General features: G+C 47.2%; 1 protein-coding gene and 1 long non-coding RNA gene across 2 annotated transcripts; both read right to left on the bottom strand.

Moving 5' to 3' along the window:
* Positions 1-3456: 3456 nt before the first annotated feature.
* LOC118986150 (uncharacterized) lies at positions 3457-4488 on the bottom strand. Its single transcript, XR_005066313.1, has 3 exons — positions 3880-4488; positions 3716-3783; positions 3457-3555 (listed from the first exon to the last, which is right to left on the bottom strand). It is a non-coding gene; the product is annotated as an uncharacterized LOC118986150 (long non-coding RNA).
* A 9492-nt stretch (positions 4489-13980) lies between these two features.
* Positions 13981-18908, bottom strand: RPS14 (ribosomal protein S14). Its single transcript, XM_037044900.1, has 5 exons — positions 18799-18908; positions 17481-17631; positions 16743-16904; positions 15659-15735; positions 13981-14090 (listed from the first exon to the last, which is right to left on the bottom strand). The coding sequence occupies exons 2-5, from the start codon at positions 17627-17629 to the stop codon at positions 14023-14025; spliced, it is 456 nt and encodes a 151-aa protein (XP_036900795.1). The 5' UTR covers positions 17630-17631; positions 18799-18908; the 3' UTR covers positions 13981-14022.
* Between the last annotated feature and the right edge of the window lie 216 nt (positions 18909-19124).

Genomic DNA, 19124 nt, shown 5'->3' with positions numbered 1-19124 from the left:
CTATACCAGCCAGGGCTGGTGCAGCACTTTAGAAAACAATTTGGCAATTTTTCATAAAGTTGAACAGAGTTACATATGACCCAGTAATAATTCCACTCCTAGATATTTACACAAAGAAATGAAAACATCACCCCAAAACTTGTACACAAATATTCACAACACCAATATTCATAATAGCCCCAAAGTGAAACAAATCAAATATCCATCAACTGATAAGTGAGTAAACAGAATGTGGTATATCTGTACAATAGAATATTATTTAGCCATAAAGAGGAGTTACTATCTCAATAAAAAATGTTTTTGCCTTGACTAGTGTGCGTCAGTGGGTTGAGTGTCATCCTGAAAACTAATAGGTCACCAGTTTGTTTCCCAGTCAGGGCACATGCCTGGGTTGAGGGCCAGGTCCCCAGTTGGGGTGTGCGAGAGGCAACCAATCGATGTTTCTCTCCCTCTCTTTCTCCTTCCTTTCCCCTCTCTCTAAAAATAAATAAATAATTTTAAAATAAATAAATAAATAAATAAAATTACTTTTTTAAAAAAGAAGTGAAGTACTGATTCATGCCACAAAATGACTTTTGAAGACATTATGCTAAGTGAAATAAGCCAGACACGTAAGTTACACACTGTGATCCCACCGATGGGAAATGTCTGGGCCAGACAACCCACTGAGACAGAAAGCAGCTTAGTGGTTGCCAGAGGCTGCGGGGGAGGGGGTGGGGATGACTGCCAATGGATAGGGAGTCTCCTTTCGGGGTGATAAAAATACTCAGGATTAGTGGTGATGGTTGCACAATTTTGTGAATATACAGAAACCACTGATGTATATAATTTTTAAAGTTTTATGATATGTGAATTATAGCTCAGTTTTTTAAAGATTTGATAATGATGGCTGGAACAGACACATACCTTTGCCTCCTCTCTCACTTTGCTTCTGTCACTAAATGACAACCACTTGTGGGGTTTTTGTTTGTTTTTAAAGTGTAAATCTGTAAGGACAAAGAGAACAGGAGATGAGAAAACAGCAGCAGAATCCTAGAAGCTGGACAGCAGACCCCGGAAGGCTGAGTCCTGGACCTGCAGCTGGAAAAGCTAACAAGCCACCTACTTTCATGGCAAGACAGGCTCAGGACTTGGGTTGCTAGGCACCAGGGGGGAGTCGAGGTGGGGTTAAAGGGAGGCTTGGTTGGAAGTCCGTCTACGAAACAGTTGGCTGCCTGTGTCCTCTCCCTCCCCTCACCTGAGAGGGAGCTGGAAGCTTATCTGAACTTCACGGGCCTGGTACTACAGCTGAGAGTCTCAGCCTTCTCCCTCTGGCAATAAGTGGGGGTCCTTCTCAGGGGAGCATGACCATCCTAGGAGGAATGACCTAAAGCCCAGATATCAGCAGTTCCCCAGTGAAACAGCCCAGCACGACAGCCCTGCGGGGAAGCCCTCAGTGGGTACTTGCTGCTCACGGGTCACAGCTTTCACTCGGCTTTTTGGACAATCAAGGATCATGGAACATCTGAAGAGACCCTCCAACATAAGAGAGAATGAGCAAAACAAACAACCAACCGCCCAAAAAAGCCCATGGAAGAAGCCAATGGAGACAAAGGATCATACTGCATTCAGGAAACAAGAGTAGGAGGCTATGAAGATGAAAGTATTGTTAGAAGAACAAAACCACAGCCATTTAAAATTAAAAATACCAGGGCTGATGTTAAACAATCAGTAGATGGAAGATAAAGTTTTTTGTTTAAGTCTCCCAGAAAGTAGACTATAAAGATAAAAAGAAAGAAAACACAGAGAAAATACACGAGAAGTCAAGACCGGTCCAGGAGGCCCAACAGCAAAATATCAGAGTTCCCAGAAATAGAGAACAGAGAAATCGAGGGTGAGGGGAAGAAATCGTCAGTGGAGTAACGCAGCACAATTTCCAGAACTCAGACATAAATTTCCAAACTAAAAGGGCCTGGTGAGTTCTGAGGTCAAGGTACCAAAATAATTTCTCACTAAGCCACATCATTGTGATTTCAAGAAAAATAAAGACAAAAAGAAGAGTCCACAGATTTCTAAGGAGGAATAAACAAGACAGATACAAAGCACCAGGAATCGGAATAAGTTCAGACTGTTTCATAGCAACCCTGGAAACCAGAAGATAATGAAGTAATGCCTTCAAAATCCTGTGGGAAATGATGGCAAATAGGTGATGGTGCTATTTTCAGTATCCCAAAAGATTTTGTTCTCTCAAAAAGCTTCAGAAAATTATGCTCAACCAAAACGAAGGAGTTCGCTGAAAATAAAGGAGGACCATAGAAACTGAAATTCACCTCATAAGAGGAGATGGGGACCCCCAGGTGACAGGACAGAAAAATCCCAGGAGCAAAGGAACAGGTCCTCGCCGGAGACCCTGGAAGGCAGGTCCTCAGGAGGTTAAACAGACAGACACCTAATATGCCTGAATGTACTGAGAAACAGATCATTTCTGGAGAGTATGAGGTTGAATTACGGTAATTTCACAGCAAATTAAGAAAAATGAAAAACTAAGACAACTCTTAACTCTTGGAAAAAGAGAAGCTATAGGAAATGAGTAGTTATCCCTGGATGCTATGCAGCTCGGCTACGCACAGCACGCACGCTGTCGTAATCGGTGGCCATCACACACTGACCTAACCGTGTAACAGAGGCATTCGGGGAGTGGGAGGGGTGACCCGGAGGGACAGAGGCGGAAAGAGGCCTGAACCACCTTCCACAGTGACCAGCCAACCCAACAGTGTATAGAACTGAAAAATCAGGAAGTAACAATTTCAGAAGTTACTCAGAGATATGGAGGCAAGTACCAAAAAAATTGGCTAAACGTGTTTTGAAATGGTATGAAAAGAAAGGTGAGGAGCTGCCATTTTCACAGCCATAGAAAAATGAAAATATTTGATTCTTTAAATATGGAAATATTTGATTCTTTAAATATTTGATTCTTAAGTGCATTTATAACTTTGATACAGAGTTAAACTTAATTTAAAATAGAGAAAAACATGCCTCAGAGTCCCTCGATTCCTAGCTGCAAAAACAAAATGGCCGTCTAAATAAAGCCTTTTACTCTGAGGCAACTTTAGGACAAGACTGAGGATGACCCCAAAGGTCATCCTGTCCTTGCCTGTTGGGAGCTAGAGACAATTCCAGCCAGAAAGGTGGGCCCGAAGACTGCACTTCCCCGGTGGCTGGACGATGCTCCCTCCACCTGTTCTAACAGGGCAAGAGGTCTCAGTTGTCCGACAGGCCCCACCGCCCAGCAGAGCCCCATCCCACGTACTCTTTCTGCTTGGGGAAGGGGACAGAGTGACGAGAAGGAAGGCTTGGTATCTGCCGCACCCCTGGAGGGGGTACAGAGTTAGGGAAGAATTCAGCTTCCCCCATTACATACAGAGAAAGTGTGGCTGAGAGAGGGGAGAAGAACTGGTCTGAGGTCACACAGCAAAGCTGAGACTGGCCCCTGCAGCAGGACAGGAGTGTTGACTAAAGAGCTCCGAGGCAGATTCCCCGATTCACCTCCCAGTTCCCAAATGGCAGCTGGCAGAGCTGAGGAGGGGAGAATACAGGCAAGTCAGAGACATCACTTTTCCAGAAAGCAAAAACGTGTCCAAAGACTACTGGGATCTGTAAGGACTCCGGAGTCAACCAAAGGGGGCACTTGCCAGTCAAGTATGGGACAATTGCAGCATCAATTAGAATAACTTACCTTGCCTCTTTAGAAGGATGTGTAATCCAATCCCAGTTGAAGAAATCTCTTCTTTAGAATAATGCAAGCTAAATATATGTTAGGAAAAAGAAGACAGAAAATCAGGACAGGCTGGATGGGGACACATTTTGTTACAAAAGGCCCTGAATATAATAATATAATACCTGTTTCTGGAAGGAGACTAGCTGCTCTGCTCTTTCCCGTCTTACTGAAGAGGGGCAGTTAAGCAAGAAGAGAATCTGATTTCCAATGTTCTATAACCAGTTCAGGATCCAGGACTCCCCGACTCTCCCCCGGGGCGGGGCACCACCTGGCAGGTAGGTCAGGAGCACAGCCTTTGGACATGCAACCTCCTGTGGTGCAGCTGAGCACAGCGGACTGAGTCCTCCCTGTGACTCATTCATCTAAGAGGGACGAACCAAGCGCCGGTTCCAACCCAGGCACTGGGTACAGGGGCATTTGGAGACACCTGGCGTGGGCTGAGCCCAGTCTCTGGTGGTACAGGAGTCAGAACTCAAAGTCCAGACTTCCAAAGACTGGGGCTGGGCTTAGGGTTGGGGGTAGGGTTCACTCTGTGGCTGGGGTCAGATCACAGCTTGAGGCTGGAGGCAGGAAGACCAGTCAGGAGGCTGTGGTGAAAAGTCCAGCCGGAGAGGCAGGCCTGATGGAGGCTGTGGCTGGGAGCGTGGGAGCGGGTGAAGAATAAAACTGCCAAAGCAATCCACACGACTCAGGCCAGACTAGATGCAGAGGGGAGGGGGAGATGCTGCTGAGCTCTCCTACTTGGGTGAAGGAGAAGATGACATCACTCACAGAAACAGGAAGTTCTTGGCACACTGGAGGAACAGAAGGAAGTGCGGTGCACCTTAGCGCAGTGAGCAAAGCTGAGTGGTTTGGAATGTCGTGGAAGGACGGGCCCAGGCCAGGCTGTGCAGGCCTCCTGGCTGCTTGGGGTCACTGCAAGAACAATGGGAAGTCAATGGAGGGTGTCGGGCAGGCAGGGGCTGGGTCTGGCTTATGTTTTAAGACCATGAATGGCATACAGATTTAAGCAGGCAGGAGTGGGAGCCAAGAAACCAGTTAGAAGTTGAAGTAGGTTGACTTCAGGTGGTGGTGGTGGTGGAGAAGTGGACAGACCGGACAGCTGTTTTGAAGGTAGAAATGTCAGGACTTGCTGTGGGAATGAGGTCAAAGATGGTGCTGGGTTTGGGGCACCAATGTACAGTGGATGGTGGCATTTGCTGAGATGGGGAGGATTGGAAGAAGGCATTCCAGAAGAGGCAGACTCCAGAGCTTTGTTCCCGCTGTACTCGGTGTGATACCATGCGTAGACACCTAGTAGATGGGTGCAGATATTGGACTGAAACTTAAAGAATAAACATATACACTTGTGAATGATCAACCTGCACACAGTAATTTAAGACCATGGGACTAGGGCTGTGCTCTGGGGACTCTCAGCATTTAGAGACCCAATGGAGGAGCAGCCCTGACCAGCAGGAGTGGTCAGGGACAGTCAGAGATCCCAGTAAAGGAGTGAAGGAAGGAGTGTCAACTGTGTCAAATACTGGCAAAAGGGCAAGGCAGGAGGACGGAGAGATGTCCATGCACTTGCCCACATGGAGTCATGAGACAAGAACAGGTCTGCAAATCAGGTTGGGAGGTGACTGGGAGGGAAAGACGGAATGCCAGCATTTGGGGTGGGTGTCCTGCCCGCCTCCTGCCAGGCGCTTCCACAGAGCTGTCACTCTGGCACCCAGCTTCCTCCCCAGGCAGGAGTGGCTCTTTTTAAAATATATATATATTTATTAATTATGCTATTACAGTTGTCCCATTTCCCCCCTTCATTCCCTTCCATTCTGCACACCCCCTCCCAACCACATTCTCCCACCTTAGTTCATGTCCATGTGTCATAAGTTCTTTAGCTTCTACATTTCCCATACTATTCTTGCCCTCCACCTATTTTCTCCCACCATCTATGCTACTTATTCTCTGTGCCTTCTCCCCACTTCTCCTCCTCCCACTCCCCTGTTGCTAACCCTCCATGTGATCTCCATTTCTATGGTTCCGCTCCTGATCTAGCTGTCCTCTTAGTTTGCTTGTGTTTTAGGTGTGGTTGTTAATAACCGTGAGATTGCTGTATTTTTACTGTTCAATTATTCATATTTTTATCTTCCTTTTCTTAGATAAGTCCCTTTAACATTTCATATAATAAAGGCTTGGTGATGATGAACTCCTTGAACTTGACCTTATCTGAGAAGCACTTTATCTGCCCTTCCATTCTAAATGAAAGCTTTGCTGGATAGAGCAGTCTTGGTTGTAGGTCCTTGCATTTCATGACTTGGAATACTTCTTTCCAGCCCCTTCTTGCCTATAAGGTCTCTTTTGAGAAATCAGCTGACAGTTTGATGGGCACTCCTTTGTAGGTGACTGTCTCCTTATCTCTTGCTGCTTCTAGAATTCTCTCCGTCATTTTAATCTTGGGTAATGTAATTATCATGTGCTTTGGTGTGTTCCTTCTTGGGTCCACCTTCTTTGGGACTCTCTGAGCTTCCTGGACTTCCTGGAAGTCTATTTCCTTTGCCAGATTGGGGAAGTTCTCCTTTATTATTTGTTCAAATAAGTTTTTCACTTGCTCTTCCTCTTCCCCTTCTGGTACCCCTATAATTTGGATGTTGGAATGTTTAAAGATGTCCTGGAGGTTCCTAAACCTCTCCTCATTTTTTTGAATTCTTGTTTCTTCATTCTTTTCTGTTTGCTTGGTTGTTTCTTCCTTTTGGTCCACTCCATTGATTTGAGTCCCAGTTTCCTTTCCATCACTATTGGTTCCCTGTGCATTTTCCTTCATTTCACGTAGTGTAACCTTCATTTCTTCATCTAATTTGTGACCAAAATCAACTAATTCTGTGAGCATCCTGATCACCAATGCTTTGAACTATACATCTGATAGGTTGGCTATCTCTTGGTCACTTAAAAGTATTTGGCTCTGGGGTTTTGATTTGTTCTTGAGTTGGAGCCATTTTTTTGTCAGGTTGCACCTGTTATGTGCACCTGTTATGAGGGGCGGAGCCTTAGGTGTTCACCAGGGTGGGGAAACCCAGTCTCTGGGTTGTGATGCTCTATGTGGGGGCGGGGTCAGAGAGGGAAGAATGGCGCTTGCTCTGCTCTCCCTCAGATTTTGGTCCCCTCAGCTGCTTTCCACAAGCACACTGGGCCCTTCTGGTGCTGGTTCCTGGGTGGATGGGCTTATGTACATTCTAGGACCCTGTGGGTTTCTCCAGTGAACTCTCCTATGAGGCTCGGAGTCTCTCCCAGTACCTCAAGCCCCAGAAGTGTTTTCAATCGGTGCTTTTAGGCTTTATTTCCAGGCACTGGGACCCTGGGTTGCGCGGTCTGTCTCGCTGCCCGTTTTTCACCTGGTTTATCTGCACGTGAATGTGTGACCGAGGTCTGCCAGCTGCCTTGTGCGCCTCATTGGGGTTGCTTGGTGCCTCCCCGCCTCCGGGGTCTGCCGGCCACCATGTGCTCACCCCAGGTCTGCCAACCGCCACTTTTTCCTGCCACGACCCCTCTCTGCCAGCCACCAACTCCAGCCCTCTTACTGGTCTGCATGAATGGTTGTCGGACTTCTGTACAATTCAATTTTCTGTCTATTGGTTGTTTTTTTGTTTCTAAATTTTTGTTGTCCTTAATTTTGGTTGTGCGAGGAGGCACAGTGTGTCCACCTACACCTCCATCTTGGCCGTAAGTCTCAGGAGTGGCTCTTGAGTGTCTGCCCTCCAAGGCAACAAAGCCAGGTCCCTACCAGCTCTTTTCCTGCACCCAGCACTCAGACCCCCTTCCTCTGCCTGGCAGCTCATTTTCCAAACGCTGCTACCAACAGCTGCATCCACTGGGTCTGAGGAATTAGTGAAACTTTCTGAATTACACCAAGACCTTGGCTCCTGACTTTCATATCCTCTTGGTGGAACACTGTGTCATCTCTTTGATTAAGTAAAAATTACTCTGTGTTTTCTCATTTTAAGGTCACAACAGCCCTGTGAATCTAAATGAGATGTATAAGTACTAAGTGCTAATAAGTGGTAAACCCATGACTTGAAACCAGGTCTGAGCTGTCTGCAGAGCCCATTCACTTAACTATCATGCCACACTGCCTCCCACAGACCCCTTACTCACTTGCACCAGTTGTTAGTGAAGGTCATGCCTCCTGTAGCCTCTATTCCCTTAGGAAAAGAGGCAATTTAGAAAGACGGATGGGATTCCTTCCCAATCTTTGTTTCATGTAGGTAATATGTACCTCCATTAGTCTCCAGGTAAGCTTAATATCAGTTCACTAGGCTTCTGTCATATTCAAGAATGATCCTTTTTGAGCATTTCCTAGTGATTTGCTTGCATGCCTCCAAAGACAGAAAGCTCACTACCTACATGAGCAGCCAGTGGTAGGACAATGTGGTAATCCAGAAAGTGGACTCCAGCCCAAGTTGCTCTGGCTGAATCCCAACTCTGCTACCTACTAGTATGCCGTACCTCAGTTCCCTCATCCGTACAATGGTAATAACAGCAGTACCTACTTTCTTTCTTGTTTTTAAGATTTTATTTATTTATTTTGAGAGAGAGGGGAAGAGAGAGAGGAGACATCAATGTGTGGTTGCCTCTCATGCTCCCCACACTGGGGACCTGGCCCAAACCCCAGGCATGTGCCCTGACTGGGAATCCAACCAGTGACCCCTTGGTTCGCAGGCCAGTGCTCAACCCACTGAGCCACACCAGCCAGGGCTGTACCTTTCTTGTTTCCACTAGTGTGACTATGAGGATTAAATGCTACCTCTTAGTCGCTTAATGCATTTTCATGATCAACATTACCATTACCGGTATCTCCCTGGGGCAGAGCCACAACTTTCCTTACTGTAACTCCCACACTTGTGCCCTGTCCCTTGGCTTGCTATTCTCTTCGGCACTCACCTGCCAGGTATTATTGTTCTGTGTTTCTCAATTTTCATTTTTTCCCGATGCCACTTTTTTGCAAGCTCAGTTATTCATCATACAAACATGATTTTCCTAAGATCACAATTTCTCCTTGACACGAGTCACTGGTTGTTTGCCAGGCGAGCTCAAAGTTGCTGAACACTAATTGGGGCTGGAAGAATGAAAGCGCAGACCCGCTTGTGGGCTCTAGGCCTGGACTTAGCACCCCACCAATGGGCCCACTGATTGCACACCCTTACCAATTACCATCAAGGAAGGTGTATGTCAAGATTAAGAGCCCAGCCCCGACTGATGTGGCTCAGTGGGTTGGGCATCATCCCTCAGACCAAGGTCACCAGTTCAATTCTCAGTCAGGGCACATGCCTGAGTTGTGGGCCAGGTCTTTGGCTGCAGGCATGCAAGGAGCAACCAGTCGATGTTTCTCTCACACATCGATGTTGCCCTCCTTCTCTTTCTCCATCCCCTCCCCCTCTTTAAAAATAAATAAAATCATTTTTTTAAATATTTTATTCATTTATTTTTAGAGGGGAAAGGAAGGAGAGGAGAGAAATATCAATGTATGGTTGCCTCTCATGAGTCCCCCGCTGGGAACTGGCCTGCGACCCAGGCATGTGCCCTGACTGGGAATTGAACCGTGATCGTGTGGTTCGCAGGCCCACGCTCAATCCACTGAGCTACACCAGCCAGGGCTCTAAATAAAATCATTTTTAAAAATGAAAATAGAAAGATTCAGACTCAAGCCAGATGGAGTCAAGTTGAAATTCAAGATTCTTCCACTTACTTGCTTGTGATCTTGGCTAAGACACAGTCTCCCTGAACCTTCAGTGTCTTCATCTGCAAAATGAAGACTAGTAATCCTACCTACTTCATGGGGCGTTGTGAAGATTCCAGATAGTGAATACTAGCACAGCACCTATCCTGATAAATGGTTGACATAAATATCCTAGAGTTACGTTGTCTACTACGGCAGCCACTAGCCACATGTGGCAGCTGAAGTCTTGAAACGTGGCTAATTCAAATTGAGATGTGCTCCAAGTATATGAAATACATACTGGATTTCAAAGACTTAGTAAAAAAAAAAGTAAAATGTCTTGATAACTTTATATTAATGTTGAAATAAGAATATTTGGATATATTAGGTTAAATAAAAAATATTTTTAAAATTAATTTCATTTTTATAATTTATTATGGCCACTAAAAAATTTGAAATTACACGTGGCTCAGTTTTATGATATCCATTATATTTATTTTAGTGCTATTATAGTGGGGTTTTGTGGAAGTTTTTCTGGTTTTGTTTGTTTGTTTTTTTGTGGTGGTGGGGTTTTTTATTTTCCCAGTGCAGGAGAAGAGAAACGGTTTATCAGACTTGGGGGCATTTGGATCTTACTGGCTACCTATCTCCTGTAGATGACATTTGAGCTGCAAGGGCTCTTTGGAGATTATGAGAGCCAATTTCTGCTCTGTAAAGATGGGAAACTGAGGCACATAGGAAATGGAATATGCCTTGGGCCACAGGAGTAACAATAGCAGAAGAGAGGCCTCCCCATCCCAGCAGGAGCTGTGTCAGGAGGACGCCGCCCCCTGGTGGTCTGACTGCAGCAAGCTCCTGCAGCAGTTGGCTTCCTTCAGGAGCAGCGCTCTGCTGCCATCTATTGCCCATGCACTGTCCATCTGCAGAGACACAAGGACAGGGATGACCTTCCTCTTCCTCCTTGCCAGGCTGAGCACACTGAACGGCAACACGTCAGGGGTATGACAAAGCAGTGATTAAGGGCATAATCTATGCTTACAAACACAGGTGTGAATCTCAGCTCTGCTTTTTTCTAGCTATGTGTCCCTGGATGAGTAAGGCACTTTAATTTCTCTGATGCCCAGTTTCCCCCTGTGTAAAATGTGGACAAAAGTCCTTACCTTGAAGCAATTAAGAGATGCCTGGCCCTGGCTGGTGTGGCTCAGTGGGTTGAGTGTTAGACTGCAACCCAAAGAGTCGCCAGTTCAATTCCCAGTCAGGGCACATGACTGGGTTGCAGTCCAGGTCCCCAGTAGGGGGTGTGTGAGAGGCAACCACACATTGATGTTTCCCTCCCTCTCTTTCTCCTTCCCTTCTCCTCTCTCTAAAAATAAATAAATAAATAGACTCTTTAAAAAATAAAATCAATTTCTAAAAAAAAGAGAGATGCCTGAAATCTGAATCAACAAACATTTGCGGAGCACTTCCTCTCATTTACTGTTACCAGTACTAAGATGCAGCAGTGACCTAAACAGGTAAGTGGGGTTGTGCTCCAAGTGTGGTCTCCAGGCCACAGACAGCAGCACTACCTAGAACTTGTTAGAAATGCAAATCTTCACGCCTCTACTGAATCTGAGTCCCAAGGCTACATCCTCAAGGTTGAGACCCTCTGGACTTGGGGACTGAAGACCCCAAGACACCCTGGTGTGGGTAGTGATAAAATAGCAGGGAGTGACATAATCCCATTAGTTTCAGACCACCCAGCTGCAGGAGTGTCCAGGGACAGGTCAGGGGGGATGGGAAGACTTGTTAGGAGACTGTCATTGTCGAAGCTCAGGTCAGAGAAAGCAGAACCAGAAGTTGGAGCCCTCTCTAGAAACCTGGCTGAGTTGTAGTTACACCCAGCAGCATCAGGCTCACTGTCAAGGTTGGGCCTCCATGGTCTGCAATGTCGGGTGGCCAATAGCTCAGTCTGGCCTCACCTGCCTCAGTGACCAAATAGGCTGCTATATCCCAACTTGATCTGCAGAAATTAGCTCTCCTTGAAAACCAACCCTGAAAGGAACTGCTTTCAAAGACCTGGCTGATGATATCCCTGGTTACCAAGAAACAGCAGGCCGAGTTGCAAAGTCCCAACACAGGAAAGAGAATGCTCCAGCAACCGCCAGCATTTTTCCACTAGGATCCCAGCCAGCTGTCATTCATGTTGCTTGGCACAAGAACTAAAAAGCATAAGGATAGCAGCTTTTTCAATACCAGGCTTAAAACTTTAATCTTATCTAATTCTTGTGATTTTCTACTTGCCTCAGAGTCTGAAGCCTAAGAACTAGGGTTTCCATACAAACCCGTCTACCTCTGAGGGTCTGTGCCTTAGCGACCAGGGCGAGCACACTCATTTCTTTCCTGTTTATTTTGGATTAACTTTAGGTATACTGAAAAGTCGGAAAGTACGGAGTTTCCGTATACCGCCTGTCCCGTTTCCTGTTAACATCCTGTGTTACCATGTACACTTGTCAAACCAAGAAACTAACTGGACCCCATTTCTTACTTGGATTTTTTTAAATAAATGTTTTTAAAGATTTTATTTATTTATCTTAGAGGGGAAGGGAAGGAGAGAGAAATATCAGTGTATGGTTGCCTCTCATGTGTCCCCTGCTGGGAACCGGGAACTGGCCTGCAACCCAGGCATGTGCCCTGACTGGGAATTGAACCGCGATCGTGTGATTCTCATGCCCACGCTCAATCCACTGAGCTACACCAGCCAGGGCCCTTACTTGGATTTTTAAAAAAAATACGAATGCCCTCTTTCTGGTCCAGGATACACTGCTTAAGCTCCTCCTCTCTACTGGTTTTTCATGACTTTTGACAATGTAGTTACTTTGTAGAATGTCCTCTAACTGGGTTATGGGTTTTCAGAAAGAATACGGCAGAGGTGAAGTGTTGTCACGTCAAGTCAGCTCCCACGATTATCAACCCGATTTACCACATCAGCCTTGGTAGTTTGGTTCAGGGCTCTCCAGAACAAAGTCAGCATTCTCCCACTTCCATGTCCGACCCTTTGGAGTCGCGAAGTGCAGCCCACACTGAGGGAAGGGAAAATTAAGTTCCACTTATTGGAAAGGGAGTATATATATTTGGAATTCTTTTAGATGTGCACCTCCACTTATTAAAATCACTTATATCAGCATAATTTAAATATTTTATATATTTATATTTAGAGGGGAAGGAAAGGAGAAATATCAATGTATGGTTGCCTCTTGTGCTGGGAACTGGCCTGCAACCCAGGCAGGTGCCCTGACTAGGAATCGAACCACAATCCTCTGGTTTGCAGGCCCGTGCTCAATCCACTGAGCTACACCAACCAGGGCTGCATAGATTTTTTACTTTGGGAAGTAATCAAATTCATTTTTAAAATGAAGACGATTTTAAGAGGTTGTCTTATTCAACAAAATTGGCAAAAGTCATGGCTAGACCTGGGTCTCCAGGACTCCTCTAAGTGGTAAGCTGTGGAGAACATGACCCGTGTTCCCAAACGATGAAACGCCATTCAGCAATAAAGTACCAGATTCGTGCTACGTGAGGAACATCAAAAACACGTCGTCCCACCTCTCCAACCACCCACTGGTGCACCAGGCCCTTGTGGAACACTCACTCACACTCAGCTCCATCTGGTGCCAATGGGTCCTTGGAGATGGATACGAGTTTCCGGAAGGCAAAACCTTTTTTAAATTGCCATTGAAAACAAGGCTTGGTGTGTACTTGCGGGGTGACTGAATCTTTATGTACTTTATGTACTGATGTAGAACAATCCCCAAGATCTGCCAAGCAAGAAAATGCGAGATGCAACAGAGTGCGCTACCGGTTTGGCACAGAAGGTGTGGGGGGGGGTTAGTCTGCACCCACGTGTTTTCACATGGAGTCCGGAAGGATCCTCTTCTGCTCAGGATGCACTTGGCTCCAGTTTCCACTCCGCTCTAGCTCTTTTAAGAATCGGGCCATTTTTGGAAGCAACATCTCCACCTTCAAAACAAGGTCTCCGAAGCTTTGGTCCGCTTTAGATGACCCAGGTAGCTTAATGCCACAAGCAATGTTACAAAAGACCCAACCATGGCACAAATTTCTCATTCATTTTAACCCTCACTAGAGGCTGTGTGTACTGACTTTAAAGAAAGAGAAGTGAGGGAATAATCAGTCAGTTGCCCCCCACACACACGCCCACCACGACTGGGGTCACACCCACAACCCTTTGGTGCACAGGAGGGTGCTTCAACCAAGCCGCCCAGCCAGGGCGGCTCCTCCTCCCAGGAAGCCTGTCTGCAGGACCCAGGCTCACCCATGGTCCCATGTCAGGGGCCGAATCAAACCCTGTGTTCCTGTCTGATAGGTTACATACATCCAAAGGCAATTTATCTACTTAATGCCTGCTGGTTTAGCATGGCACCTGTGATCTCAAGTCAGTCCCGCAACCTGTTTAAACAGACAGAAATGAATTTAAACTTCCCTGGGGGGGCAGAGGGGGCTAGACAAAGGAGAGACAACTGGAGTCAAAATAGTCGACACAAAGGCAATTTATTAACAATTTGAGGACTCCTGCTCACAGACGGCGACCACGGCGACCTCCCTTCCTGCGGGTGCTGTCGGAGGGGATGGGGGTGACATCCTCTGTGGGGAGGAAGAGAAACATCATTGCCTAGAGTCGGGAGGGAAGAAGCCCAGGGCCCCCTATACCAAAGGCGTAACGGGTCAGCGGTGGACCCACTGCCCCCGGCCCAACAACAGATGGCTCTGGAACTGCCCCATCTGCTGCTTCCTCAAAATTTCTGAAGTGGTTTGAACTCGCTTTCCAGAACGAGAAGCTGAGGCTCAGACAGGGTACACAACTTGCAGGGGCTGTCAGAAGCACACAACAAATCCAGGGTCCTGACACCCTAGCCCAGACCCCCTAGTAGAAAAATCCTCATAAACGATGTACTGAATACAGGTAAAAGGCTGAAGTGACGGGTCAGCACACACTGCCACAGGTGCACAGAAACAGCAGAGAAGGGCTTGCACCTGTGGCCACACAGATGGAGAGGATCGGTAGGACTGTCAACCATGGGAAGTGCTTTGCTGGCCCCTGCACTGGTTCTTGTCCAGACCGGTATTCCTGACAGTCGAAGGCGCACCGGAAGACGCTGGGGCTCAGTTCTACGCCACTCCAGCACAGTGAACCACACAAACTTTTGGTTCCTCGGTGCCTGTAATATGTTTACAGGATGCCACAAAAAGTGTACATCATGTCTAAGAAAAAAAGGTATGTATACACCTCAATTAAAAAATGTTATTGCTAAAAAAAAGCTAACCGTCAGATAAGGCTGTTAGAAAAACGACGTTGATACATTAGGTCTACAAAGGGTTGCTACAAAGCTTCCATTTGTAAAAAACACAGTATCTGTGAAGCATAACAGAACAGTTTTGCCTGTAGTAGGCAAGGACCAGGCAGGAGGCAGCCCACACCAAACACCAGTAGTAACGCACTTGAGAACACCGTAAAGGAAAGGACAAAACACCCTGGCTGGTGTGGCTCAGTGGATTAAGCGCTGGCCTGTGACCCAAAGTGTCACAGGTTCAATTCCCAGTCAGGGCACATGCAAGAGGCAGCCACACAGTGATGTTTCCCTCTCTTTCGCCCTCCCTTCCTCTCTCTCTAAAAATAAATACAATCTTTTTTTCAAAAATTTATTATTATTATTATTATTATTATTATTATTTTGCTTGGCTAGGCTATGACTTTTTAAAAAATATTTTTTAATTTTTATTTATTTATTTATCTTTAGAGGGGAAGGAGAGAGGAGAGAAACATCAATGTATGGTTGCCTTTTGTGCGTCCCCTGATGGGAGTTGGCCTGCAGGGAACTGGACTACAACCCAGGCATGTGCCCTGACTGGGAATCGAACCGCGATCGTCTGGTTCGCAGGCCCACGCTCAATCCACTGAGCTACACCAGCCAGGGCTTAAATACAATCTTTCAAAAAGAAAGAAAGCGGGGGAGGGAGGACAACTCATCTCCTAGTTCCGCCAGCCACTGTCAGGCACTCTGTTACATGGTAGCCCTTGCAGTCTGTATTAATGAACCTAACTGCCAACAGTCACCAGACCGAGCCAGGGGGCACATCACACACTTTTTCTGGGGTCAATGCTTCGAAGCAAATCTCAGTATTAGCTATGGGGAAGGGTGAGGGCAGCTTACCAATCCGTCCAATCTTCATTCCCGAGCGGGCAAGTGCTCTGAGAGCTGACTGGGCCCCTGGTCCAGGGGTCTTGGTCCTAGGAATAAAGGTCTAGTCATCCAGGATTCTAAGATCTCACAACTCTCTAGTTCAGAAATCTACAAACTTTCCTTAAAGGACCAGACAGTAAATATTTTAGGCTCAGTGTGGGACACTTAGAGTCCACTTAGTTTTGTGGCATACTTAAAAAAAAGAAAAAGAAACACCAATAGTACTCTCACCCCACAGACCATACAAAAACAAGTGGCAGGCCCAAGCTGGCTCCTGGGTGGGTCAGTCCGCTCCCTGCTTTGCCTAGTCTGTTTAAGGCGCTGCCCCTCTCAGCCACATGCTCCATCTGTCTTCTCTGGTGATCTGTCCATTTCCAACTACCCCACCCACACAAGACCAAGAAACTACCACACTGGCCCAGTTTAACAGCTTCCTATCTGGTCTGTTCCCCACAGAGAAGTTATCTTTAACAAATCCCAGTTCCACCAGCCACCATAAAAAAGCATTCATGCCCCAGCTAAATCCTCACCAGGTGCTTCACGACCCAGCAAGACCTGTCTGGCCGCACCGCATGCCTCGCTTTCCCTCAGATGTAAGAAGTTCATTCCTATCTTCTGACCCTTTTCTAGCAGTTGCCTCTAACTGGAATACTCCACCATCCTTCCTTCACTGGACTGACTCTTGGCACAGTTAGGTCTTAGTTTAAATTACACTTTATCACCAATTCATCCTCAGCACTGTACTTCTGCTTCCCAGCACTTGCTGAAAATAGGACCTGTCCCCCACCTCCCCGCTGTGCTGTTTTAAAGTCTGACTCCAACAGCTGGGGTGCCAGACAGGAGGGTGGGGGTTCCCTTTCCATTTCCCCATCACCCTCTTCTAACACCTGGAACACAGACCCGTGTGCAGTGAGGGTTCAGTAAACACAGTAAGTTGCTGGGGGAGGGGCTTAGCAGCATGCAGGAACCAGTTATTGATTATGCATAAATCTAAGATATCTTATGCAAGTCACCAAAGAATAACCAAGCCCAGTGATCTTACACTGAGGCTTACCGATTGCCTCCTGTCGCCCGGAGCTTGATGTGGAGAGCGGTGATGCCCAGCTCCTTGCACCTCTGGGCCACGTCCTGGGCAGCCAACATGGCAGCGTACGGAGAGGACTCATCTCTGTCAGCCTTCACCTTCATCCCACCAGTCACACGGCAGATTGTTTCCCTGGGGACAAAGAAGCACAAGGTCATTTCTCTCTCATCCAACGAGGACTCCAAGTGTGGCTCACCTCCTGATGAGTAAAGAACGCTACAGCTGGGGTATGGCAGAAGCCGAAGGTCATCTTAAACAGGCATCCTGCTCTTTGGCAACAGTGCCATGGGCTCTGCCTTCATGGGTTTCAAAGACCCAATATAGTTAAACTGTGTTAACACTGTATATTCACTTACTTCTGCATTTAACGCTCAGAAACCAAACTTAGAATTTGAGTGACTCCAGATGAATCACGAAACCTTGCTAATGGCTGCCAAAGCCTATACCCAGAGCTAACAGTGAATCTGCCACTTCTCTACAAAGTACCAAGAGTCAGAGGCCTCAATGACCACCACACTGTAAGGGCATAAACAAACTCCCTCCTCTCTTGTAACCCCAGTGCCTGGGAAATTAGTAAACAACTAACCACGTTTCCGCATCTGATGTTCTTTTTAATTATTTCCAGAGAACCCCTCCAATGGCCACTTGGTCCCAGGGTTATGCCGTCCCCCAGTCCCCTGCTTAGTTGGTCCTGCACCAGATACTCACTTGCCAGAAAGATCAGTGACATGGACAAAAGTGTCATTGAAGGATGCAAAGATGTGGCAGACACCAAATACATTTTCTCCTTCAGCCACCTGAGGCCCGAGACTGATGACCTGTTCTTCCTTCTTTTCCTTCCCCTTGCGAGGTGCCATTTCTGAAAGAAAATCAAAGAATCCCAAAGTTAAAAAAAAATCCATGCTTATAAAAACGTCCCTAGGCCCTGGCTGGTGTGGCTCAGTGGATTAGGTGGCGGCCTGGGAACCACAGGGTTGCTGAGTCAGGGCACATGCCTGGGTTGTGGGCTAGGTCCCTGGCAGCGGGTGGGTGTGGAGAGGCAACCACACATCGATGTTTCTCCCTCCCTTCCCTTCTGTCTAAAAATACATAAAATCTTTAAAAATATATATGTATACTTTAAAGTCCCTAGGGTTGAAAGAATTCCTAACGTTTATTTATATTTTTGGTTTACAAGTGATAATGAATGGCACATGACCAAGGAGGGCTTTTCGGGGTGGACCAATGTCTCCCTGGACGTTCTGGGAAGGACCTAAGGTCCCGCAAGGGATCCCAGCCAAGTGCCCAGGACGGACATGCATGGGCCTCCCGCTGCTGGAAACACTCCGGCAGCTGGGATTCCCAGGTGTGTCTTACTGGAAAATACCCATCGCAGCCACCGGCCTCGACGAAACTTTTTAAGTCCCACCCCCATCTCTGCTTTCAGGGGTAACAAGCACATGGCAGGTGGTCCGCAAACAACGACATGCAGTCCGTAACCCCAATTTCTGGCTCTGGGAGGACTGGCCCTGGACGGGCGCCCAGAACTTGCAGCGTGCCGGACTTAGAAACCACTCAGACTTAGGAAACAGCCAATACAGGGCAGTTTTTCCTGCGTTCCTTCCTTGAATCTTCATTATGACCCTTATGGGTTCCGCGCGACAGTTATTCCTGTTTTCCAGACAAATTAAAGAGATTTGTACGCCTGCCTGCGACCGCCCAAGAGGTAGCAGGCGGGACAAAGATGGAAGCCCACATCAGACTAGTACCCTCGCTCCTTCCCAAGGAGAGACCACGTTCTCCGGCCGCTTAAACGTAGTGGTGGTCGTAATGCGGCGCCAAGGCCTTCAAAACTAGACTCGCACTCGCCCGTTTCACCGCCGCCTCCCAAAACAAGGCGAGAACCTGTCTGGGGTCGGCCAGCCGCGCTTTTCTCCCCCGGAACCTGGTTTGGCTTCCGCGTAAAGACCCCAGGCCCTCGCCCCCGGCTCCAGAGACCCCCTTTGCCAAAGGATGGTACCAGATTGCCCTCGTCCAGGGAACCTACTTGCTTCTCGGGTCCAGACTCCGCCACCGGAAAGAAAGAATTGGAGAGGGCGGGGCGACAGGTCACGTTCTTGTCCCCGGAAGTGTGGGTCTGAGGTCACGGGAATAGGCCTCTTGGAATATGCCACCTTTAGCGTTCCTAAGGAGATTAAGACTCGCCCTCAAAAAAGTTTACTTAAGGGACTGCTAAAGGGGATAAAAACTGGGTGTAACCGGGAGCTGGTTGAGGACACCATGAGTTACAACTGCTGGGTGAGGCGGGCCTGTTTGAAGATGGCGGCCGTCGCGGCTAGAGAACTTCCGCTGTTCTAATTCCGGCCTGGTCAG

Source organism: Sturnira hondurensis, unplaced genomic scaffold, assembly GCF_014824575.4.
Source record: "Sturnira hondurensis isolate 20B ecotype Veracruz unplaced genomic scaffold, ASM1482457v3 Scaffold0004152, whole genome shotgun sequence".
In the NCBI taxonomy this organism is placed as follows: domain Eukaryota; kingdom Metazoa; phylum Chordata; class Mammalia; order Chiroptera; family Phyllostomidae; genus Sturnira; species Sturnira hondurensis.
This window is presented reverse-complemented; position numbering and strand designations above follow the sequence as displayed.